Source organism: Populus nigra, chromosome 5, assembly GCF_951802175.1.
Source record: "Populus nigra chromosome 5, ddPopNigr1.1, whole genome shotgun sequence".
Taxonomy (NCBI): Eukaryota; Viridiplantae; Streptophyta; class Magnoliopsida; order Malpighiales; family Salicaceae; genus Populus; species Populus nigra.
This window is the reverse complement of record NC_084856.1, coordinates 20370135-20396680: the sequence shown is the minus strand read 5'-3', so window position 1 is coordinate 20396680 and position 26546 is coordinate 20370135. Positions and strand designations below refer to the sequence as shown.

Below are 26546 nucleotides of genomic sequence, written 5' to 3'. Positions count from 1 at the left end.
AAAATGATAATTCATGAGATGCGACTGTCCCCAATAGATTTGCAATGGAATCATTTAATAGTAAGCAAATGTCACCCTCAAGCACCGACAATTTATTTCATGTGTGATCATCAATGGAATTATCGAGTTTGTTATTCAAAAAGAAAAGAAAAAAGAAAAGGGAGGCCGCTTCAAGCTCAATCTGCAATTTAATAATTACAAACCCATGAGTGATTCTGTTTCCTGCGGACAAGAATTAATGATGTTAGAACATAGGGCCATAGCTATTGCATCGTGGAACCCTATTTTTATATATAGAAAATAATCAAATAGCTTCTGGGTTGTAGACTTGTAGTTGGCAAATTAAGGCAAACCCAGAGAAGATTAGATGACCATTTGGGCTCAATCTTTATCCTTTTTTTTTTATTTTTTGACAAAGACAAGGAAAATGACGTATCCCTTACTTCTCTTTCTAAAGAAAGAACCTCGAGGATGGCAAAATTTGCTTTTAATTATTGTTCCTGTATAAAAAAAACAAATGCAGATTTATTTACTGATTGTTTGTTTGTGTCTTTCAAACGTATTTTAAAAAAATTAATTTATTTAATTTATTTTGTTTTAAATTAATATTTTTTGGTGTTTTTAGATCATTTTGATGCGCTAATATCAAAAATAATTTTTAAAAATAAAAAATATTATTTTGATATATTTTCAAGTGAAGAACACTTTAAAAAACAACCGCAACCATACTCCCAAACAGGCTCAATTTAAAAATAAAATATATATAATAATTTTTTTATAATAGTTTTATAATGAATTTTTATTATTTTAAAATAAAAATAACATAAAACATATAAGTTTTATTTATTATTTTTGTTTTGAGATAGTATCCGAACATTATTATGAATGTGGAATTTAGAATTCAGATTCTATTTAAGAAAACATCTCATAAGAGTCATGGATCAAAAGGTGGGAATTTTTAGAAATCTCAGCATCTAGTGGTGATATTCAAAACTCAATCCAACGAGCTGCAATCAGCATATATAGCTCAAAATTAAATACCAATTATTATCCAAAAAAATCTAAAAGAGAATTAATCATAAACACTTTGTGATTAAACTAGAATTGGTGATCGTATTTTGCCGTGGGGTTGGATTATTATTATTATTTTTTAAAAAATAATGATTAGATGCCAAAATAAGGTAAAAAAATAACATAAAACATCGGTCATGACAAACGTGTAATATGAGCAATTAGAGCTGAACCAACCTGTGATATACTGTCAAATCGGATAAAAAATAGAATTAAATGATAAAATTAAAAAAATAATACCATCAATTTAAATTGAAGGATAAAATTAAAAACTACTAAAACTTCTATAAAATAGCTAAGGATAAAAACTAGAAATCCAAAGAATGAGGATCACATTGGAAAATAAAAATATTTGGTAAATTGAAACTAAAGATTAAAATTAGAAATAAATAAAACTTCAATAAAAAGGTCAAGACCAAAAATTAAAAATTAAAAGAACAAGGACTGAAATTAAAATTCCCACCAAAAATTAGAAATTAAAAGAATAAGGACTGAAATTAAAATTCTCACAACTAGGAGGGCCAAGTTGTAATATTTAGGGGAGTAGGGAGAAAGGAAAAGAAAAGAAAAAACTCACCAGCACCAAACTTGACCATCAATTGAGACCCGCATTGTACCAACAGAAAGATGAGATGATGACGCTTTTAATAATATGATATAATGATATTTTTGGATGTTGGGAGGCAACACACACTATTAGGTGAGCCACACGTGTGCCCTCTTTTTTGTTTTGTTTAGTTAAATATAAACTTGCTCTTGAGTTGATTTTTTAATTAAAAAAACATTATTGTGAAAAACTCAAAATGCCTATTTATCTCATTTGAATTTTTTGATTTAAGAGTATTTTTATAGTTTCACTGTTTATTTGAATTGTTTATTATTTTTTATATTTTTATAAAAAACAAATTACCCCTCAACTTTGTTTATAGTAATAAAAAAATTATTGTAAAAATATAAAATACCTCTTGATGTCATGATTGTTATTTTTACTTCAAAGATACTCTAATCATTTTACTATATAATCAAGATTAAAAAATATTTATTTATCCCTGTTATTTTTTATAATAACAAATAAGCCAGGAAAAAAAATATCAACACCCCCTGAAAACATGTTTTAAGATTTTTTTGAATGAAAAAATAAAATTAATATTACATTGTTCCCGTGAACACCAAGTCTAGAGCTAGAGTAATTTTCCATGGTCTAGCTTGAGTCAATAGTATCCGGTTATTTCTCTTTTACCACGTCAACAGCCGCTACAAACCCAACAAATGTTAGCACTTAGCATCCTGAATAGCCACAAAACCAAAATTCGCGCCTCTTTATTTACAAATTCCAACGGTTTCCTCTCTGTAAACAAATCACAGCCATATCATTAATTGCAAGAGCACAACAGAAGAGAAAAGCGAGTGATCGATCCAAACTAGAGAGAAAGAAAGAAGGAAAGACAATGACGATGGAGACAGTAGCTGTAGCACCAACTCCAACACCAACGCCAACAACACATCAAACCATGAACAACGATACAACAACGACGCTCGCACAGCAAAAGAATAACAGGATTCAAGTCTCTAACACCAAGAAACCTCTCTTCTTTTATGTCAATCTGGCTAAGGTTCCACTTTTTCCATACTGGCTCTTTCTTCTTCTTCTTCTTTTTTTCTTTTTTTAATGATGTTTTGCGTAGTAGAAATTTTGATATATCTGTGTCATTTGATAGTTTCTATGTTTACAAGTTCGTACTTTTTTGTAAGTTTTTTTTATAGGATCTTTGGAAGTTAATTAGTTTTTAATTGCTATATATAGAGTTGTTTTTTTCTTTTCTTGCAGGAATTATTGCTATTGCTCTCTGGTCACAGATCTCTTTAATTATAAGAAAGAAGGGTGTTACATTCTCTTTAAGTAGAGCTAAAACTTTCCCTTCTTTGGTAGATTAGGATTAATTTTGTGGTCATTATGTATCTGGTACATCTCTTTGAAATGGGATAGTAGACATCCATTAAATACTAGATTTTTTCTATGAATTAAAATGATATTTATGTGTCATTATTTCCCTTTTCTTCTTTGATGTGGAATTAATGTACATTGATCTTACAAGAAAATCGTGCCTACAATGTGATTAGAAGGAAATTTTAAGGTTTGCTAATGATGTGATCATTATAACGATGAGACTCGTATATGTGCTTCTGCAGATTGCACAGCACCTGGATCTGTGTCCATGATTTTTTTATCTTGATCATGCTTTGCCCTTTTCTTTCAGAGGTATATGCAGCAGTATAACGAGGTTGAGCTTTCTGCCTTGGGCATGGGTATGTTCTACAAAGCCACATCTCATAATTTTGTTTTATTATTTACTTGTCTATGGAGTGGTAGCTTTGTCTTACTGGTGGAGTTTCTGCCAGCAGTAAGCTACTGACGGTCTGCGGAAAGGCAGGAGCTGGTATTGAGAAATTGCTGCTGTACGATGTAGAACATCATTGAGACATGGCTATAACACGACCAAAGAAGAAATTGCCAAAATGGTTCTCTAAATTTTTTTTTACCAGGACCATACAAATGTAGAACATTTTTAATTAGCAGTTGAAAATGGTTCTGCAAAATGCGTTCATAATCATGATAGTACTGTTTCTGGTTTTAAACAACAATCGATTCTGTAGAGTGAGGAAAATATTTATAAGAGATGAAAGGAAACAACAATGCTTTTGTACTGTGGTTATCAAGCTTGTTAAAATCTATTTTACATTTTGTTACAGCAATCACCACTGTTGTTACAATTGCTGAGATTTTGAAGAACAATGGATTGGCTACTGAGAAGAGTAAGAATTATCTCCTTCTAACATCCACATTCTTGTATTCATGATGAGGATATCTGATTTGTAATCTTTTCTATGGAACCAAACAGAAGTTCTGACATCTACAGTATGCATGAAAGATGAGAACAAAGGACGGCAGGTTCAGAAGGCTAAGGTATGTTTAACTTCGTTATAAATCTTAATTTGATCCATTATCATCTCACTATGATAATTAATAAGGCATTTTTCTCTTAATCCTTCTCGTTGTTGCTACTGTTTGATTGTTTTTCCTTGACTTCTAGATTGAGATTGTGTTGGGGAAGTCGGAGAAATTTGACAGTCTGATGAATGCTGCCAATGCAGCTCCAGAGGAGGAGGCAGCCAAAGAGAAGGATGATGAGAAATAGCGAAGCAACTTTGATGTTTTCTTTTTGTAGTTCTGTATCCACATTTTTATTTCCTGTCTGCTTAATAGCACAGGAATTACTATGGATAATATAGTGAGAGTAGAGAGACAGTGGCATAATGGGACATTGCAGTTGTATATATGCCTCTCTTTACTCTGATTATAGACTTGTAGAGATCATAAATGCTATTATACTGTTTCTTTGTTGACATTTACTCTTTCTGCAAATCTAGAGCATCTTATACCTGCAAGATTTACTTGTAAAATCTATTCTATATAGAAGCATTGTAGGAACAATAGATCCGAAAGGACTCGAAACTAGAGGCGTAGCGCCCACAACGTTCACTTTGCATCTGTTGGTAAGAAATAAAATGTTTCTTGTGGTCAGGACCTGACCATCTTAATTCTACCTGACAATGCCATCTATGCCATACATGGATACTTAATGACTGAAATCACATCTGTCATTCATGCTTAAACAGGCATATCGGCTGACGTATAAAGTTGATTGGAAAGCCTTTTCTTGCCCTTGAATTAGATTTTGCTAGGAATTTGTCAGGTATAGTGTCTGGAAACTGCTCTGCCTCCATTGTGATTCTGTTCAGGGTTTTAACAAGCCTTTCCTATCTATCAGTCCATCGATAGAAGTTTTAACAAGCCTTTCCTATTACATGGGATAAGTTAGTTAGAATATTCTTTGCCTGTTGTATATATTTGGACGAGCTGCATCACTAACAACACACGAGGAATTTCTCTTTACAATTCTGTTTTCCTCTATTTCACATTCGTTAGTGTAGTTACACTATAAGGGATAGTTCCTCCCATTACTTTGCAAATTTACAGATTGTCATCCTATATTTTTCATGTCAAAATTTTAACACTGTTTCCTGATAAATTTAACTCGCACTCACCTGGAGTGATTCTTGAGGGATAAATATTTTGCAATATGAACATGTTTGTCATATTCAACTAATACAGTCGCTGATTCGCAGTGTAGAGTGTAATCCTGATAGGCAAACAATCATCTGCCTTTCTTTCCTTTATAGAGAAGCTCAAGTTTGCAGCAGTTTTGTCTGCATTTACACAACACAACTTTAGACAGTATCTTCAGGTCTGGATGCCTTAATGACCACGGAGGCTTGGACATTGACGGTGGACTATCCTATCAATAACCAGTCCGAGTCTTCTTCATGAGTCAAGGTGTTAGATTCCATTGAAATGTTAAAGCTTGTCAAAGATTCAGGTTTCGAAGAAATTTATATGCAGGTAACCTAGTTTTTAAACTATACAATCTTGGAGATTGACAGAGGAGTAGGACTATTATTAACTTAACAAGAAACCCAAAAGGAGAGGGGATTTTACTGTCTTCACAAAACACTTCTAGTGTTTATTTTTCTTTATTTAATATTAGATTTTTTTTGAAAGTGTCTCCTAATTTTATTTTTTTATAAAGTTATCTTAATTTTATGATTAGGACATTAAGTTTAATGATTTAACTCATATAACTTGAGTTTTATTATTTTTTTTAATTGATTTTTTTTTAATTTCATCTTTTAACATTGAATTGATTGAAAATTTAGCTTCATGTTTTTTTTATATTTTTTTTCTATGAAGTTATCCCTATTTCATGACTTGGATCATGAGTTTGGTTGGTTAACTTAAATTGACTTGAATCTTTTTTTTTTTGTAATTTTTTTTATCGATTTTTTTTCAATTTATCTTTTTAATATTAGATTGATTGGAAATTGAGCATCATAATTTATTTCAATTTGTTTTTTATTGGGTTATCTCGATCTCATGACTTGAGTCGCAAGTTTGACAAGTTAACTTAGGTTGATCTGGATCATTTTTTGAGTTATTTTCTTAATTGATTTTTTTTAATTTCATCATTCAGCATTGAGTTTATTGGAAATTAAGTTTATTGAAAATTGAGTTTCATAATTTGTTTTAATTTACTTTCTATAGGGTTATCATAGTTTCATGATTCGACATGCAGATTGGTAGGTTAATCTAGGTTGACCCAAATCAAATCAATATATTATTGTCGTAATAATTATATAAAAAATATCATCTTGAATATTTATTTTGACTCAAACTATATTTTTATAGATTATTTGAGTTGTTTTTAGACTCGCTAGATCAATGGAGTATTTTCAAGTTAGTCACCACATCATTAAAAATTTTTTTTGGTTAAAAAAATTTAACAACATTTAAATATTTGAGTTGTCTTTAGACTCGCTAGATCAATGGAGTATTTTCAAGTTAGTTACCACATAATTTAAAATTTTTTTTGGTTAAAAAAATTTAACAACATTTAAATATTTTTATTTTTATTTTTTTAATTCAACTTGCAACCTGATTAATGATCTTATCTAGAAACTTATGGACAAGACATTTCTTGCAAATATATATAGTTTTTATTTGAAGCATTTTATTTCAGGATAAATTGAATGGCAGGTCATTTGCAAAACAGAATTTTAGGCTTATTGCTTCCAAATTTTCACCTTTCAATTTGCGTTTAATTAATCTCTCAACACAAAAAAATATATATACAAAAAAGATAAATGTTTTTTTTTAGGAGAAAAAAATAAGTACATCTCTAAGCAATTTAGGAGAGAAGTATTTCAAATACAGAATTTTTTAAAATTAAAAAACAAATATATAAATAAATATTTCTCCACATTCTAAAATTACCGAGTAGTTACACTTTACTTTTTCTTTAACAGTGTACTTCAGTGGACTAGCCCATTATAAGTCATAACCCAACCCAACCCAGCTAGGGTTATTTTCGTCATCTTGTCAAAACAAGGACCACATTGCAAAATCGAGATTCTTATCTGGGCCACAAAAACAAAACCCAACAAATCTCCTTAAAACTGAAACTCATGTTGTAAACGCGCACACACCTCGTACCCAGCCGCGCGCTCTCCACATCTGCTGCAAAATTTTCCGTTCTTGAAAGACCTAAAACCTAAAAAATCAACCAAATCTTTATTTAACACCCACTTCTTTACAAAACCCAGATTTTCTACTTGTCTCTTAATGTAAGTTATTGCTAAAATTCGTCGTCTTGGTGCTTTATTACGGTACTTCTTTTGGGGTTTAGGTGATAGTGCTTGTATTACTGTTGTTGGCTTTTTCTTTACTGCTTTGTTTTTAAGTTATTTAGGTTGTTTGACTACGACCCTTTGATGTGTTTTTGTTAATTAGCGATTCTTTACCCCTTTTTGTTCTCAAAAAGGGATTTTTTTAGATTGTGAAATTAGGGTTTGCTGTTTTCTTGTTTAATGTGGGCGGGTATGAAATATAATATAGTGCATGATATTTATATGGTCGTGCTTTCCGCGGATTGACATGTTTTTGTTTTGTTTATGTTTGTATATTGGTGAGGGGTTACTGGGATTGAGTTTTTTATTGATTTCTTTTTTTAAGAATTCATTGATTCTTGACTATGAAATCTTTATCTTTAATAAATGAAGAAGAAACTAGGAGTTTGGTTTGGTAATTTTAGTAGATTGTTTTGGTAACATTCTGTCTCTACTGGAAATTGAAGCCTCGAGTTTTGAGAGTTAATTAATTTAAGGATTTCTATGCTTTTATTTGTTCCATGTAATCTGGGTAGTTGGATTTTATAAATTATCTTTCTTTCTTACAGTGCCGTACTCATGGCTGAAGTTGATCAAGGCTTTGGTGAACATGAAATGGATCATGGTGTGGACCTTTCTGCTGATCACGGTGTTGGTCATCCTGTAGACCATGGCTTGGAAAGTGCCACTGATCATGGCTTGGATAGTGCCACTGATCATGGCTTGGGTCAATCTGTGGATCATGGTTTGGATCATGCCACAGATCCTGGATTGGCAGTAGAGCATGTGGATCCGTCTATAGACCATGATGTGGATCCGTCTATAGACCATGATGTGGATCACCCTGTAAACCATGACATAGACCATGCTATTGATCAAGTGCCTGAGAATTTTGAGGCTTCAAAGCAAGGACAAGATGAGGATACAGTCTCTGGAGGAGGTAGTGAGAAGAGGTGGCCTGGATGGCCTGGAGAGAGTGTGTTTCGGATGTTGGTTCCTGCACAAAAAGTTGGCAGTATCATTGGCCGTAAAGGGGAGTTTATTAAAAAGATAGTCGAAGAGACAAGAGCTCGCATCAAGATACTTGATGGTCCTCCAGGGACGACAGAAAGAGCTGTAAGCTTTTCTTTTGCTTTGTCTCTTATTTGTGCAACTAGGTTATCTGGAAAATGTAGAACTAGGATGGTGGGAAGAATACGTAGATGCAAAGTGTTTGATGGAAACCTCCCATGAATGAATTCATGTATCAACTGATTCTACTATAGCATGCTTTTTTTTTTCTTTTCTTTTCCTGCTTTCCTTTTCCTCTTAAGAAATTGATAATTTGAAATGTATAAGCAATTTTCAGGCTTTGCAGAATATTTTCATGGTGTTAGCTTAGATATGCTGCTGGATTGCAAGTTTGGTCAACTATCTATAACATGTCTAGTATTTTTCCTAGGAATTTGGATTGGTTGCTATTTAAATTTCTTTGCGAACACACCATCGGTCAATCTTTGCTTTGAGCTATATTGATACAACAATGCATATACGAAGGTAGATAATTGACTTCACATCAATTACAAAGAAAGCAGGCTATGGAAGAGAGGTTGATAGGTCAAGCTTAATTTTGTGAATCGACTTAACTTCATAACAAAGAATCTAGCTTATTAAAGATATTGATAAAGGAAAGCTTTTAGATTACTCCTTAGCTGTAAATATAACTTTTATTAAGAAGAAAGAGTTTTCTAATTGTCACCAAAACATCAAAGAAAATGGAACCAATCATTAAAACACACATCACCAGTCGAAGCTGTAAAACTTCTTTATATCATTTGTAAACTGAAACAAAATTTTTGCAAATGATACATAATTATTTAAAATTCTTGGAGAAAGATCTGTAATTGCTGTTGGATAACTGATTCAACTGTTTCCCATCCAATCCTTTGGGTTTTTTTCTACTGACCAGTATTTTTTTTGGAAGTCATTTGTTTCTATGAATATCCGAGCAATGTATCTATCTGTACCTTTGCAATGATATTCAAAGGGAGAATTCTTGGTAATGTCACTCGCTATCCTGTCACCCTTTGTAAGCATTGTTATTTCCTAAAGCTATAATTGGGAATTAAGATATCAATCTTGAAGAGAGAACCTAAGATATGATCATTTAACTTCAAATGAATCATTATTGTAAAAGAATGCGTAATTGAAAAGAAGACAAAAAGCCTCATCAGAAGAAATCGAGAAGATATAACAGAATTGCTTTTATTGCAATAACAAAATGAATCTGTGCAGGTTCTGTCCGGAAATTTTTAAGCAACGAATCAACCATCATTAGGACCCCAAATTTGAAGAACCAAAGATCCAGATTGCTGGGAACAGCATTGTGCATTGCAAAGTGCTGAAAAGTTGATTTGAATATACAGACATATTGTACGAACAGCGTACCAAGAAGCTCTGCAATCTTTCTGGTAACTTCAGAAACTGCATGGTTGATTTCTGCCGCAGCTTGTGAACACCACAAGGAACCTGTTTTAATCAGCACAAGAGGATGCAGAAGATGTTAATACCAATGTGCTAATCAAAATTTTCCATAATATACTTAAAAGAATTAAGCATTAAAAGCACTAAAAAATGTTGGTCAACTATACTAAATAATTCACCGAAACCTGTCAATCCATGTTTTTTTCTGTTATTTTCTTGATAAAAAAACTCTCTTGGTAGGGATGATGATAACTCGGTCATCAAAAACATGATTCAAGAACCAGATCTAAGTTTGAAGTGTAATAGTAACCAGTCATTAACTCTTGGTCAGAAGTTTAGGTGGAAAAAAAGATAAAATGTTATGCATGAGGAAGTTGTGATGAAATTTTTATGTGACAGCTGCATTAGAATTGACATCACGGTAATAAGATAACCAGGCAATGAATTTATCGTGCATGTAAGTTGTTGAATTTTGAAAAAAAAATTGAGTATTCATTATCCGTATAGAAGAGGAGAATAGGGAAATAATAGCCAATGCTTGTGTTTAAACTCTGATTTAGTTATAAAATATAATATAATAGGATACCTTCTATTTTGAAATGTTATTTAGAAAGAGTTGCTTCTTTGTCTTTTATTTAATAATTATCTCGTGTTGCTCCATCCAATTTCTTTCCCTTCCCCTAACTCTCTTGGACTTGAGCCATATAATAATTTTTCCTCAGCTTCTTATACAACATTGTTATATATAGGTAATGGTATCTGCCAAGGAGGAGCCTGATTCTTCTCTTCCTCCTGCTATGGATGGCCTACTTAGGGTTCACAAACGCATTATTGATGGTTTGGAGGGTGATTCTTCTCATGCTCCACCAAGCAGTGGAGCTAAGGTTTCGACAAGGCTGCTAGTACCAGCCTCACAAGCTGGAAGTTTGATAGGAAAACAAGGGGGAACTGTTAAATCCATCCAAGAGGCATCAGCTTGCATAGTTAGAGTTCTTGGTGCAGGTTATCCCCTTTCACTTCTGAGTTAGAAATGCTATAGAATTCATTTTGTTATCCGTGTTCTCAAATTTAGTTATTTTTGTTTGTCTTAGTGAAGCTATATGGTTGATTTGGCATTTTTAGAAAATCATATTTTGTCAATTATGGTTGCTGGTTGCTATGGGTTTGTTTTTCCTCAATTGTTATAATTGCATTTTATTCTGTAGTGACAAATTAACCGAGTTCTTTGTAAATAGAAATTATCTTAAATATGGAGTTGTCATACTCTAATCTTACTAAGTAAGTTTCTGAGTAATGGTGGAGAGGTGAACCAAGGGCATTACAGCATTGCTTTTCTTTACCTCTGTAATGCATGCCTTTATTTTTGCTGCTAATTTGTTTATATTCCTTAACCACACCATTGCTGACAATGCCTCTGGCTCTGCTATTTTCTCCACTTCTGCCACCAGTCTACCACTGTTGGTTATTTATAGTGGCGCTATTATGATTTTGGTTTTAATATCTAATCAATGACCATCACAAGCAAACATAATTTATTATTGGGGCTCATGATTTCATAATTCTGAATTCTAAGATTAGTAACACCCATCTGACCAGCACAGACCTTTTTTGCAAAAAAAACTTTGGGCAAAATTATTTAAGGATGAGAGCAAAATTATTTAAGGATGCTCATTTAGTGGACCTTTTTGCCCTCGCCCCTCTCCTGCCCTTGCTTTATTATGAAACTCATCATAATAATTGGTAATATTAATGCCTCTTGTTCCTTGCTATGAGTGTCTCATGTGCTCATTTTGCTTTGCTAGTCTTCATGCTCTGGATTCAGATGCTGCCTGATTTACTGCTGAATTTTATCAGTACATCTGAACTCTTTATATGTTGGATCAAACTGGTGCAGAAGACCTTCCAGTTTTTTCTCTTCAAGATGATAGGGTGGTTGAAGTATTAGGGGAAGCAGTTGGAGTGCACAAAGCAGTGGAGTTAATTGCATCTCAGCTCAGGAAGTTTTTAGTCGACCGAAGTATAATTCCATTGTTTGAAATGCAGGTAAGCTGCTCTTCATTAAGATTGGAATGACTTTATCTATTATGGCTTGAATAGCCTTATGGAATGATTTATATTATTTATCAGATGCAAATGGCGAATCCTCCAATGGAACAGATGCCACCACATCAATCATGGGGTGGACCTCAATCCCTTCCTCTGAATCCTGTTGGAGGACCTGGTTATGGCCAAAATCCCCAATATATGCAACCTCCGCGGCAACTCGACAATTACTATCCTCCATCTGACATGCCACCTCCAATGGAAAAACAACCTCACCAGGGTATATCTGCATATGGTAGACAAACTCCCATGGGTGGCCATGCATCATCAAATGCCCAAGCAGCACCATCAATGATCACACAGGTTATGTTATTCTCTTTTGTTTTCACCCCCTCTCTTGTCAAGGGAAATTTAAGATGCTATTTTCTTGTTGGACAATGATTAGGATGTGGGATGACTTGCTGATTTGTGAAGCAGAAAAAAAAACTAGATTTTATGTGCTATATAAACATGTTCTTTTCTTTTCTTCTCCCCCCCCCATTTGTTAAGGAATGTCAATCATTGTGTAAAGTAATTGTCATGCTTTTTAGAATAGACCTTTGTTGTCTGGGTCCATGCTTTGGAAAATGTTGTTGATTGAACGTGATAGAGATTGGTGATGGGTTATTGACACAGCTTCTTGGGGTTGGCAAGGGTGGTGTAGTGCTTACAGGAAGCTTTGCCTAATGCTATAGTTTTCCATAAAAGAGTTCATATGGTAGTTTTACAGCCCAGATTATGCAGTGAAATGAGAGACCTGCTAAAACAAATCACATACAAAGATGTCTGCAATCATTTTTTCTCAGTATCATGTTGTTTTTTTTTTTGGTTGGGATGGGTCTGTAATTTTTCTGAGGCTTTGAAATGAGAATATAATCTTTAGCTTGGTTAACTAACTTTTTCTGCCATTGCAAATGAAACAGTTCTATTTATTATTTTCCAAACCAAATAATCTCATCCTGTATTTCTTGCTGGCACTGGTCAGCACTTTTTGAGGTTTCAAAATGATTGATGGGTTTCGGGGTTCTTGTGCAGATTACACAACAAATGCAAATTCCATTATCTTATGCTGATGCTGTTATTGGGACAGCTGGTGCAAGTATAAGCTACATTCGACGTGCTAGTGGGGCAACTGTTACTATACAAGAAACTAGAGGTGTTCCCGAGGCAATGACAGTTGAAATCAGTGGAACTGCATCTCAAGTCCAAACAGCTCAGCAGCTGATACAGGCAATATTCTGTGCTTTATCTCTTTAACTAAAATTGATCTTCCCCTCTCTTTTCTGGATATATTGTATTTGGACTACATGTTTTTTATACTGCTGATTTTATCTGAATGGGAATTTGCTTGCAAGAATTGTTTAAATGGGATTTTGACTAGGCTTGCTTCTATTTATCATGTGTAGTGGTTTACTAACGCGAGATAAATATTGTCAAATGGACCTTGCAGTAGGAGGTTGGGATATTGTGGTGTCTCTAGGAATGTCATAAAATATTTGTTGAGGTTTATGACATCTATTTTGTAGAGTGTGTCTGTACATACATGCATGCATGCATGCAATATTGGGAAAGGTGAAATTGATGCAGGAAGGTTTATGTCAGTAAATACAAACATATTTTGTATAATAGAAAGAGCCTATTAAACATTTTTTTTTAAAATCCATGCGCACTAGGTGTAATTTTAGTTAGGTCTCCATGATTTGAATTGGAGGTTCAGGACAAGATTATGTAGCTTACTAGCTAGCAATTGTTGCGGCTTGTAGTTTCAAACATAGTTATAAGATTTGGTTTAGCCTATGACCCAGCCCAAGACTTGGGTCGTTGGTTGGGTGGTTTAACCTGTAGGTCGAGTTGACCTGTTTCTATTGTTTTTTAATTGAAAGACGTTTCAGATTTTTTTTTTAAAAAAACTAAACGGTGAAAAAAGAATAGTTGATCACTTGGGTTTTGACTGGGTTGCGTGTTGACCAGCAAGCCACCTAATCAACAGGTTTGACTAGGTCAACTCCCCAAGCGGTTCAAAAGCAAACCTACCCTGGGCAAGTCCCAGGTCGACAGGTCACCGGGTTGACTTGCTAGGCCAGGTTTGATAACTATGGCTTCATAGTGTGAAGCTGCCCAGTAAATTTCTTGCTTAGAATGACATCAATAAAAGAAGATAGTGTGGGGAAGAAGATTTGAAGTTTTGATGGATGATGGTTGATTCTTATATTGTATGTGTGGTTGGCCTAGTTCATGTGGATGAACGCAATCCCAACCGAATTCTTCTTTTGATGTAATGACTGGCTTGAGTAATCTTTTACTAGATGGAAATTGCTGATGTTATTTGTATTCTCATTTATGTAAAGAAATTGTTCTGTTTTTTTAATGAGATGGACTTCCAACATTTGATTTAATAGTTTGGCTAAATATGGTAGTTGGAGATCCCAGCTGTTGATTTGCATGAATAATAGTGCATATGCATTTCATTGGATCGCACCAGTTCTGATGTGGCTCTTCTGTTGCAGAATTTCATGGCTGAAGCTGGAGCACCAGCACAGCCTCAAACAGGTGGGCCTGCTGACCAGGGGTATAATCCTTATTCTCACAGTTCAGTGTATGCTTCTCCACCATCCAATCCAGAACACACAGGCCATACAGGGGGTTATAGCTCCATGTATGGTGCAAGCTTTGGGTACTAAGCAGCTCCTAGCCGGTTTGCTCATGATGAGACTTGTAATGATTGTGAACTTAGATGATAAAATCAACAAATAATCTGTTAAGGCTGCTGTAGTTGTACTTTGCATCTATAGATTATTGGTTAGACAAAATTACATGTTAGATCCATTGTCTGCTTAGGCTTGACCATGTGGTTGCCCGTACAATGTTTTATTTTTTGTGCAATCTTAGCCATGCTCAACTCTTCCACGATGGCTTCGTTTGTGGACGAAAATTTGTCACCATTAGGGTACTTTTGCTTCCAGTAATTCAACTTAATGTTCTGCGTTTGTTCATCCCTTGTGGAGTGTGTACTTTGTAGAGAGATTTTTGTGAATGGCGAGGCATGACCATCCTGTTAATTTTCTACCAGCATAAATCGTAACCTCTCTTATATCACCACATCTGGTTCCTGATATTTGTTTGTATGGTTGGCTAATTGGTTAGTTTTGAGCTTTGTTTGGTCGTGTGAAGGCTAATGTGTCTACGAGAAATTGATTCAGTCTCTTTAGGTGATTGCTGTCCCAATGTTGATGGGTATGCTCTCTCCTAGTGTTCATTTTGTTTGTTCGAAGGGTCATAAAATGCAATTTGTATAGAATCTGTGTAGGAAGAGTTTCCAGTCTGAACTGATGGACCAATCAATCTAAAGAAAATGGTTCTGGTCGTTCAAGGCAAGGCATTTTGGAATAGAAGTTTCGTCCATCACGGTTATTTCTAACAGTTAAAATGCAAGCACCAACATGTATTTTACGATTAATTGTTGATAACAGATGAAGGTTGTAGTTTGTCTTTGAATATTTCTCCCGAATGAGTTTCTCAGAAAACCCCTCATTCTCAGAAACACGAGCTACTTGATGGCAGTACTAGGACCCGACCTAACTGTCCAGGATAACTTATTCGGGGAGGAATAGTATTAATCTATTAGAAAGAGGGAGTATCGGGGCTCAATTGTTTGTATCAGAGATCGATGGCGCCATTGCTGTAGGCTTCACAACAAGTTACGTGGCAAAGTCTACCGACGGTTAGCTTGCTGACAGAAGCAAGTTCCTGTCTTGCAGAACGTTGCGAAGTCCTCACAGTTGTTAGATATGAGGTTGCACGTAACAAAACCATCTTCCAGCTTTTCTTTTGCATTCTCAACAACTTCACTCGCTGGTTTCGATTCCTTGGTGCTGCAGGTAGGCAGAGGACATGAGAGCCGAGTTGAAGGTCCCGCATGCTCATCCCATAACGATAAACATAGAGGAATCCTCCAGAGAGGAAGCAATCGAGGCAGGTTTCCACCACTCCATGATGCATTTTTATTGTATAGCACATTTTTCTGCAAGCCTTCATGGGACCTTCGGCTTTTGGGCCTATAAAGTGAATGACTCTGTCATCGCCTATATATATTCCTGCCAAAAAGATACATTTGTTGAAGTTGTTGGAGTCTTGAACAAACAAATTAACCAGGGAAGTGTCCAAGTAAAGGAGACTGACCATGATGGCTGTAAAGTTCTTGGTTGTTTACCATGATGGCTGTCATCGCCCATGTACTGTTATTTGGAGCTATAAGTTGTTGGTTTTTTATTCTTGCCACCGATGTTAGGGGCCCTTTAATTCTTTGGATGCCATAGCACATCTTCTCCAATTTATGGAATTTTTGTTTCTTATTTCTGATGTAAAATGGAGATTTCAATGACAAGTTTGGAATAGAATCCCATTATAAGACCCGCACTTGAAAACAAGAACCTTCCCGAGGTTCGAAAATAACTACCATGAGCTTTTTGCTCATCTTGCTAGAACCTCATACCTTTCGTATGATTATTTCTCTTTGACTATACGACTCATTGGAATATTTATCAAATAGATGTGGAATTTTCTTTTTGAATGGTCTGTTTGAGGAAGAGATGTGTTTTGAACAACCTGAAAGCTTTACTGGAGGGACTGAAAGGGTCTACTGGTCAAAAAAGATTTTGGATGGTCTAAAGCAAGCACTTAGAGCATGATATACTCGCATTGTTTCGTATTTTCTTGAGAGTAACTTTCATAAGTTATCCTGTGGTTATATGTGGATGATTTTAGCTTTTATTGGCAACAACTTGAGCTGGTAACGAAGCCAAGTGATTGCAACTTACTTTCCGATATCAAGTTAATAGGATGATATATTTTTTTCCTCGTAAAAAAAGCATTCCAAGTGATGTCTTGAAGAAATTTGTCCAGGTGGAAGAGAGATTAATGCTCCTCGTGAAAGATGAGAGAGGTGATGATTTTGTTAATTCAACTAATTTCAAAAGATTCGAGGGGAGCTTGGGCACTTGAACTGATATCATGTAGAATGTTTGAGTAGATCTATGGAGAGTCTATGCCAATCTCATTTACAACCCGGAGAATGCATCCCGAGATAAGGCAAAGGAATGCAAAACGATGCCATTTTTTTTTGGTCATTGAGATATAATATGGAGCTTTCTAAATATAAAGATAGTGATTGGATTGTTGATATAGGAAAAAAAGAAGAAGAAAATACTTCGATTTATGTTTTACATCATACTTATTGTGAAGATCAATGCTTAATAAATTGTAACAATATCATCGAGACTAGCCATAATTTTTTGTTTTATTCTTTAAACTTGCGATTAAGAACATGACCAAACTCCATGCATGCTTTGTTTTGGGAGAAAGCTAGCAGTATTACACGACATCTTCGTTGGTTACAACTCGATAGCAACCTTATTCTTGAAAGAGAGAACATAGACAGACAGACAGACATGCAGACACACTTGCATATTGATATGATCCCAAGACCGAGCCCCAGCACAAGATAGACTTGAAGTTTTCTCGGCATATTAATTATGGTAGATCGATATTGCTATATATATATTGCAGAAACATATACAGACTGAGTGCAGGCAGGACTCAATTACTCGGAAGCCGTGTGCACACATTCTGGTCAGCTGCTTTGCACTAGCTGCTTCAGAATGGGGTACCCAACTCTACCAAACAATAATTCAGATTGGGTACAAAAGGCAGTTCCTGTCTTGCATAATGTTGCAAAATCCTCACAGTTGTTAAAGAAAAAGCCATAGCGTGCCACCTTGCCTTTTTGATTCTAACATCTCTCTTGCTTTGGCCACAACTTCATCGGCCGGTTTAGATTGCTTTGGACTGCAATAGGTACGTAAACGGATCTCACACTCCAATTTGGGTACTCCATAGAGAAAGAGATAGAGTTTTGTGCCTGTAAGGAATCCTGATGTAGCTCGAAAGCATTCCACGCAGGTTTCCACCAGCCCACCTCTTCCATCATAGCCACATTGTGGACGACTTTTGCATGCCTTTTTCTTGCCACTCCCATTTTTGCCCATGTTGTGAATGACTTTCCCATCTCCAATGTATATTCCTTTCATCGATAACCAAGGGAGTAAGACTGTAGAAAGTTATTTTATAGTTTTATAATTCGTGATAGGATTTCTAAGTTGATAATTAATCAAAATGCTTGGACTCAAAACCATGCATGTTGATGGAGGATATATGGACATCATGAAAAATGTTTGATATATATATATATATATATATATATATATATATATAGTAATGGAGAATCCTTGAGCTGTTGAGCCTTAGGCGCATATAAACATAAAATAAAAACCATAAATATAAATCTTAAAGTAAAAAAAACAGACCATGATGAGTGTAAACGAAGCCTAGCTTCCTCCCGCAATAGATATGATCGCCAGCTTTTAGTTCACTAACCTCGATCTCTCGGAAGAATGGTGATCTTACCATATCAGCAACATCGTCTAGGAAACCAGCCATCTCTTAATTTCTCTCAAGCTTAATGGTCAGGATGTGGCCTTTTGTGCTCGATATCAGTAGCTTTTAGAGACCTCCCTCTCGACAGTACTGTTATGACTCAAGGACGTATATAGGTTCTATTAATTTCTATTCGAAATCTGTTCTCTATCCATTAATTCTCTAACATTTTCTCTATTTATCAACAAGATACTTCTATCCATAAGAAAAAATGAAAATCGAAGAGGATAAAATAAAAGATACATGCAGCAGCATTGATTCTAATAATTAATGACCTGGTCAATGGAGCACAATGTCATATTTGTTCTCTTTCTGTCCATTCATGTTTAGTTAGAACCACGTTATACGATAAAGGGTAGTTCATAAAAAAAAAAAATCTCTCTGGGATATATATTCTCAAGGTTATGGATCTAAATTGTAGGGAAAACTAGAAAAAACTCTCTATTATTTTATTAAATGTCAATATTTTCAAAATAAATTAGAAATCTTTATTTATATTGATAATAGACTAAGAACATCCTTTATAAAAAATAATTTCTAATTAAAACTTACCTAACTAATATAATTTATCTAACATTCCTAACTAGTAAAATATTAATTAAATTAAAAGTTTTAATTTAAATAAAAAAATAATCAAAATACAATAATGTAAATAAAAACAATCTTGCATAATAACTTTCTAAGATTTATTTGAAGGCATTACCGATCTTAGAATCATGAAATTTTAATCTAATAAAATCAAGCTCTTTATAATTTTTTGTTAAAATTTCTATTTGATCCAATAAGTATATTAAAAATTATGCTTGATTTATCTAATTGTATCTTTGACTTTTCTAAGGCTTTGTTTGTTTTGCATTTCAAAATTTTTTTTAAAAAATATTTATTTTTTTACTTTAAATTAATTTTTTGGCGTTTCCAGATCGTTTTGATGTACTTATGTTAAAAATATTTTTTTAAAATAAAAAAAATATAATTTTGATATATTTCTGAGCAAAAAATAATTTTAAAAGTAACCATTACGACACTCTCAAATATCCCTTTAAATTTCTAAAAACCTAAAAATCTTAACCATTAATAAAATAATATAATAAACATTATTACACCAAAAATATTTAATAAATATCCCCACGTGAGATGTGTGGTCTTGGAACTATATTCTTTCCACACGACCGTAGTCTATTCACAATTTAACCCCTTAGTCTATTCAGGTTTTAAATTAGTGGATTTAAGGCAAATACCAGGTTTGAATGGGGCTTCTCCAAGGAAAACTTGAATGAGTGAGCTGTGAGTTTCAATCAATTTTTTATTAAAATTAAAATTTTTAATTATTTTAATATGTTGATATTAAAAATAAGTTTTATAGTATTTTGAAAAACTATAAAATGTTAAATACTCTTTTAATTTTATGAAATAACCCCCCCTCTCTCTGTGTTTTCATTAAAACCCCCCTTTAAGCTTACTAAAACCTTAGAGCAAAAAAACAAGAAAGGAAAAAAGTACAAAAAAAAAATGGCTCCAGCCAAGAAAGGAAAAGCGAAGGCAAACTCGGCCGTGTCAACTCAGTCAAAACCCACAGCCCCAAGTCCCCAAAACAATTTCCCATCTTGCATACGTGCAGTCCCTCCTTCCTCCGTCGCCATCACCATCCACGCCAAACCCGGTTCCAAATCCGCCTCCATCACTGGTGGGTCTATACACACATGCAAAAGGACTGTTTTGATTCTTGTTTAGGTTAAAAAATTAAAGCTTCAATGTTTTTTTTTTCCTTCCTGATATTGTATGTAGATTTGAGTGATGAAGCGGTGGGAGTGCAAATAGATGCACCTGCTAAAGATGGTGAAGCTAATGCTGCACTTCTTGATTACATTAGCTCTGTAAGTTCCTTTTTTTTTTTTTTTTTTAAATTTCCCTTTCGTTATAAGTTGGTTATTCGTTTTTAATTTTTTGTGATAGAGGATTATTGGCTTGATTTTCGAGAATTTTACAGGCACGTGTGATGTTAATCAATGCCTGTCAATTTTTTTTGATGTTTCGGTACTACGCATATGGAGAGAAATATTTTGAGTTGGTACAGTTTTGGCTGAATTTTCTAGAGGAAAGGAGACTTGTAGCATGAGGGCGGTGGATGAAAGTGGCCTTTTTATTTTATATTTTTTTGGAGAGAAACGGTAGAACGGATTCTTACGGTTCATCAAATTTTACAGGCATGTGTGATGTTAATCAATGCCTGTCAAATTTTTTGATGTTTTGGTACTACGCATATGGAGAGAAATATTTTGAGCTGGTACAGATTTGGCTGAATTTTCTAGAGGAAAGGAGACTTGTAGTATGAGGGCGGTGGATGAAAGTGTCTTTTTTATTTTATATTTTTTTGGAGAGAAACGGTAGAACGGATTCTTACGGTTCATCAAATTTTACAGGCATGTGTGATGTTAATCAATGCCTGTCAAATTTTTTGATGTTTTGGTACTACGCATATGGAGAGAAATATTTTGAGCTGGTACAGATTTGGCTGAATTTTCTAGAGGAAAGGAGACTTGTAGTATGAGGGCGGTGGATGAAAGTGGCTTTTTTATTTTATATTTTTTTGGAGAGGAGCGGTAGAACAGATTCTTACGGTTCATCAAATTTTTTGATGTTTTGGTACTACGCATATGGAGAGAAATATTTTGAGTTGGTACAGTTTTGGCTGAAGTTTCTAGAGGAAAGGAGACTTGTAGTATGAGGGTGGTGGATGAAAGTGGCCTTTTTATTTTATATTTTTTTGGAGAGAAACAGTAGAACGGATTCTTACGGTTCATCAAATTTTACAGGCATGTGTGATGTTAATCAATGCCTGTCAAAATTTTTGATGTTTTGGTACTACGCATATGGAGAGAAATATTTTGAGTTGGTAAAGTTTTGGCTGAATTTTCTAGAGGAAAAAGGAGACTTGTGGTATGAGGGCGGTGGATGAAAGTGGCCTTTTTATTTTATAATTTTTTGTAGAGAAACGGTAGAACGGATTCTTACGGTTCATCAAATTTTACAGGCATGTGTGATGTCAATCAATGCCTGTCAAAATTTTTGATGTTTTGGTACTACGCATATGGAGAGAAATATTTTGAGTTGGTACAGTTTTGGATGAATTTTCTAGAGGAAAAGGAGACTTGTAGTATGAGGGCGGTGGATGAAAGTGGCCTTTTTATTTTATAATTTTTTGGAGAGAAACGGTAGAACGGATTCTCACAGTTCATCAAATTTTACAGGCATGTGTGATGTTAATCAATGCCTGTCAAAATTTTTGATGTTTTGGTAATACGCATATGGAGAGAAATATTTTGAGTTGGTACAGTTTTGGCTGAATTTTCTAGAGGAAAGGAGACTTGTAGTATGAGGGTGGTGGATGAAAGTGGCCTTTTTTATATTTTTTTGGAGAGAAACAGTAGAACGGATTCTTATGGTTCATGAATTAATTAGAGAGGGTTTTATTTTTGTCTTTGGGCTTGCATGCAAAAGGAATGGTGAATCTATAGTCCTTATATTTAGCCTATCAGTATTTTGATGATGGATTTGCTGGATTCTAGACATGCGCAATGAGTTGGAAAACAGCATCAATGTGCTTAATGTAGAGTATTTGGAAGCAGTCAAATATTGATGCTTTTTTTGGGATCATGGCACGTGTCCTTAAGATTATTATGCTGGCACTTTGTTAACTTCTATTGGGAGTTTTTATTATGATAGTGTATCTGGCATTTTCCTGTTTCATCAAGTTGGTGTAAGTATTTGATGCAAGTTGAGGATTGAATTAATTTTGAACGCATATGGTAATAATAATTTTTTTACTGACTTTTTGAATCCATGAATTGCTAGGAAGAGTTTGAAACTGAAAGAGGATGAAAGACTAAATGCATTAAGAGAGAGGATGTGATTTCATGAGTGATATAATCAACTGGGATCCCTGGCTTAGCCCAATAGTAGATGAAAAGCTTCTCTCTTCCATAGCGATAAGTGTGATTTAGAGCATTTAATCTTCTGAAAAAATAATAATGAGGTGTTTACTGTTCAATCACAACTGTAAACATGGTTGAATAACTGAAGAGTTATTTATGAAAATTAACAATTTCTTGTCGTGATATCTTGCATTTATGTAGAGAACCTCTGTTTTAGTACAAAAAAGGTTCACAAGTTTGGTTCTCTCAACCAACAGGTGCTGGGGGTGAAGCGGAGGCAGGTATCCATAGGCTCTGGTTCTAAATCGAGAGACAAGGTGGTGATTGTGGAGGAGGTAACTCTACAAAATGTTTTTGATGCTTTGGAGAAAGTGTCCAAATGCTGCTGATTAAAAAAAAGAAAAGAGGTTCAGTGTGCTTTCGTTAACAAGAGATATGATTTACATGATCTTATACTGAACACAAGGTATTTGGATAGGACAACTTTCCTTGTCCACGCTGATGTTTATAATACTTTGGTCTGTAGTTTTGTTTCTTCTATCTCACACTGAAACAATAATCTTTTTATTTAAAACTGTAAGTACAGAAGCTGTAGTGTCACTTATGAATATAATGACTGATGTTCCATGAATATTCAAGTTAGATGCTAATTTATTCATCTTCACCATGGTTCTTCTCGTTCTCATTTTTCTTTATGATTTCTTCCCCCTTTTTTCTTATGGAATTTCACTAAGAGATCATTATAGCTATACTTTTGCACGACAGGCTTGCTAATACCTAGCGACATGCTGTGAAAACTATCTTATTTTGTCCTCCAGCTTTTGATTCTTCTGGCTGTTTATGCCATTAATAATGCTAGATTTAAGGTTTATGGTCCGCTGTTGTTATTACCTGATTTTTGTGTAATTCGCCTGTAAATGAAATTACTCTCTAGTGATAAAAGGAATGAAGTGCAGATATTGTGTCCTGAACAAAAGGCTAGTATTTGTTTATTGCAGGAGAAAGAGAAGTCTCGGCTCATACTTGGCCAGGAAAACATTTATCTTATTCACTACTGTATAAGCATTTTGTCATGCACCAACTGATCTGTTGGTTGTTCTATTCCTCTGGATTATAGGAGGGAGAGGGGGAGGCTATGTTTCGCTGTGTAGGAAGATCTGATGGAGATAGTGAAACAAAGGAAGAAATTTTTCTTTTTAACAAAAACATATTCAGTGGAGTAATCTTATTGATTAAGAATCATCTATCAGAAGTGGAGTATCCTCAATACAAGTTTTTGCAACTCTGAAGAACATTTTGCCAGTATTTGTTGAGACTTGAGAATAACATTACCCATCTAGAAACCTGGCCAAAATATAGGTTTCAGTTTTCCAGCCATAATCCCAACACATGAGATAAGGTGGGAAACAACTTTACAGGCATTAACATTAGAAGAAAAATCAACAGGAAGCTCCCAAATGCTGCGTAAACATAAAGGAACTCAATACTAAATAGAAATTTTATAAGAAAAGGAATACATGACCTGAAAAATAAAATACCACACTCTGTAGATGAATCCCGTATTCTGAACCACAAAACGCAGCTTATATAGAAGTAAAAAAAGAAGAACTTGGAAGGATTGGGATTTCGACAGTCCCCTCCAACATGAGGAGGACCTTTTTCATTGAAGGGCGGAGGGATGGCTCATCAAGAGTGCACCAAAGTCCCACTTTAACCATCCTATCTAACTGTTTCTTTTCGACGATTTCATCACCCACAAGTTTGTCCATATCACCGTCATGAAAACATTGGTAAACCCATTGTTCGAGAACAGCTTCATCCTCTGGAAGACTCGAATCCACATTCCTTCGACAACATGTGATCTCCAACAACATAACTCCAAAGCTATAAACATCTGCTTTAACTGTCACCGGCATATTCCTGTGCCATTCTGGTGCTACATATCCCCTCGTCCCTCTAATTCCGGTGAAGGTTTTAGTTTGGTCTGACTTCAGCAACTTTGCCAGTCCAAAGTCAGAAACTTTGGGCACCTGCTTTCATCTATTAGTATATTCTGAGGTTTTATATCACAGTGAATGATCTGAGTCTCGCACTCTTCATGTAGATAAGCAATACCCCTAGCAATGTTGCGAGCAATTTCCAACCTTTCAGGGAAGCAAGGTCGTTTTTCAAGTGAGAAGAGCATGTCAGCAAGGGAGCCATTGCTCATGTACTCGTATACCAGGAGCCTGTGATGTTCATCATGGCAATAGCCGAGCAGACGGACTAGGTTTCGGTGATGTGTTTTCCCAATGACTTTCATCTCATTCTGAAATTCTCTTTCCCCTTCAGCTAGAACTTTCTCCAGTCTCTTGACTGCAACAACCTTCCGAGTACTTGATATTATCCCTTTATAAACTGTCCCAAATGATCCCTTGCCAATTTCTTCCTTGAAACCACCAGTAACATTTTCTAGCTCTGCATAAGTGAAAGCTCGAGGAGCAGCATAAGTGAAAGCTCGAGGAGCAAATACCTCATTCAATGCAGTACCATCATTATTGGGCACCCTTTTATATGCCAACACATGATATCTGTAAACGATGATTCCGAAAATTGCCACCATAGCAAGCCCAAAAGCAACAAATGAACCACTTATTATTAGGATTTTCCTGCCAGTGCCAAGGTTCTTCTCGGTTATAGGATCTTTTCTGTCCATGGTGGATATGGGTCTGCCCACCTTGACGACAGCCAAGTTCGAACTTTCTAAGTTTCTCCTCCCCAATCTCAAAGGAAACCTTTGCTTTCTGCAGTACTGCCCATCAGTGAATAATGCTGCTTCACAGTTACAGTCTTCCAAATAGGCTTGCTTACAATTGTCTTTCGTTGTTGAAGACAAAACGGAGTATGAAACATCTTCCCAGACAATATTAGACAGCTCTTCCATGGTGTATGTGCTACTTCCATTCTTGTCCTTGCAACTTTCAGCATCGAAATCCCTATCACAGCCAGAAGTCCAATTTCCCTGGCTAACAAACTTAAATCCAGGAAGACAAATACATTCAGCTTCCTGATCCTTCATAACACAATATCCATTAAGACCGCATGATCCCTTGGGTTGGCACTTATTGCTTGTGGAAGACCACACAGCTGACCAGTTTCCATTCCGTGTCAGATTTTGTGAATATAATCTTAAAATCCCATCAGCATCAAGTTTCATCATATTAATTGTTTCTTTCGTGGGATATCCTCCATCTGTAATGTTTTTTATGTTGAAACCTGTGGAATTGAGCAGGTAGAGACGGCCATCCGGATCAAGATTTAGGGTCACATTATCTCCCGCCCCATCAGTACCAGAAGCAAAATAAGCATATGAACCTGTATCTGGAGTATTAACCGGATACTGCACAAGGTTGCCATCATTTTGCATCTTGAGTCGGTAAATACCAGTTGAGAGTTCAGTTTGTGAAACAGGAGAAAACAGCTCTGCCCCTGCTTTGAGCTGTTGAGTTGGCAAAAGGGTATCTGTTGGGTGCTCAAAACTCTGCCATATAATCTCGCGATCAGAATTATATAGCACAAAGTTGCCTGAATCAGACATAGAAGCTAAAGAAGCTGGCCGGGAAGCAGAAACTATCGAAGTCTCATCCCCTTGTGCTGATGTCAGGACAAGCCTGCCATCACTGGTGAAGAGCAAGGTCGCATTACTGGGGACTGGGGCATCATCCCTTTTAGCAGTCCACACAACAGTATTTAGTGAAATCCCGGATAGAAAAACCCCTATAGAATAGCCGTTGCGTTGTCTGAAAAATCCAAAAGCATAAAGACCGGAAGGTGACAACCATGAGGAGTTTGTGATAGGTGTTAGAGAAGATCCTAGGTTTATAGTGGTCTGTCTTTGAGCTGAAGCTGTAAAAGATGAAGTGAGAAGAAGAACAAAGATGATAGAAGCCATGGATAGGGATTTAGCTCTTGTTTGGTATGTGAGTGTCAATTTAAGGATGTCTATTGTTCCAGCACTCCATTCTCTTTCTTTGGTTTCCAGCAGTCAAGGCAGGCACTCACAACATGAAAGTCTAGCCATAAAATCCACCGCGTTTCCCTACCAATTAGTGGAAATCCTTGCGCTTACTTGTATGCTTTCAAAGTCAATGCAGTGAAGTCACTGAAAAAAATTGCAATTACCTGGGTCAGGTCCGCTTTTTCCATCTTGCTACCCCCCGTTTGAACAGTCCATTTGCTAATTTC

The 26546-nt window shown here is 35.2% G+C and overlaps 4 protein-coding genes and 1 pseudogene across 6 annotated transcripts; 3 read left to right on the top strand and 2 right to left on the bottom strand.

Annotated features, from left to right (window-relative positions):
* Positions 1-2373: 2373 nt before the first annotated feature.
* LOC133693409 (uncharacterized protein At2g34160-like) lies at positions 2374-4518 on the top strand. Its single transcript, XM_062114619.1, has 5 exons — positions 2374-2684; positions 3330-3378; positions 3823-3885; positions 3972-4036; positions 4164-4518. The coding sequence occupies exons 1-5, from the start codon at positions 2520-2522 to the stop codon at positions 4266-4268; spliced, it is 447 nt and encodes a 148-aa protein (XP_061970603.1). The 5' UTR covers positions 2374-2519; the 3' UTR covers positions 4269-4518.
* Positions 4519-7138: 2620 nt separating this feature from the next.
* On the top strand, positions 7139-14891 carry LOC133694614 (flowering locus K homology domain-like). Of its 2 annotated transcripts, none has more exons than XM_062116202.1 (7): positions 7139-7311; positions 7923-8469; positions 10566-10818; positions 11714-11859; positions 11944-12222; positions 12934-13128; positions 14406-14891. In XM_062116202.1, exons 2-7 carry the CDS (start codon positions 7933-7935, stop codon positions 14577-14579), a joined length of 1584 nt encoding a protein of 527 aa, XP_061972186.1. In that variant the 5' UTR covers positions 7139-7311; positions 7923-7932; the 3' UTR covers positions 14580-14891. The 2 variants fall into 2 exon arrangements, with proteins under 2 accessions (XP_061972186.1, XP_061972185.1); XM_062116201.1 differs by having other exon boundaries at positions 7141-7311; positions 11711-11859.
* Positions 14892-17188: 2297 nt separating this feature from the next.
* On the bottom strand, positions 17189-18469 carry LOC133693471 (protein LEAD-SENSITIVE 1-like). Its single transcript, XM_062114690.1, has 2 exons — positions 18261-18469; positions 17189-17977 (listed from the first exon to the last, which is right to left on the bottom strand). Exons 1-2 carry the CDS (start codon positions 18391-18393, stop codon positions 17646-17648), a joined length of 465 nt encoding a protein of 154 aa, XP_061970674.1. The 5' UTR covers positions 18394-18469; the 3' UTR covers positions 17189-17645.
* A 1362-nt stretch (positions 18470-19831) lies between these two features.
* LOC133693978 (uncharacterized) lies at positions 19832-23627 on the top strand. Of its 2 annotated transcripts, XM_062115374.1 has the most exons (4): positions 19832-20074; positions 20176-20264; positions 22580-22729; positions 23321-23627. In XM_062115374.1, exons 1-3 carry the CDS (start codon positions 19900-19902, stop codon positions 22709-22711), a joined length of 396 nt encoding a protein of 131 aa, XP_061971358.1. In that variant the 5' UTR covers positions 19832-19899; the 3' UTR covers positions 22712-22729; positions 23321-23627. The 2 variants fall into 2 exon arrangements, with proteins under 2 accessions (XP_061971358.1, XP_061971357.1); XM_062115373.1 differs by lacking the exon at positions 23321-23627 and having other exon boundaries at positions 19833-20074; positions 22580-22986.
* Positions 23533-26340, bottom strand: LOC133693977 (G-type lectin S-receptor-like serine/threonine-protein kinase LECRK3; annotated as a pseudogene).
* Between the last annotated feature and the right edge of the window lie 206 nt (positions 26341-26546).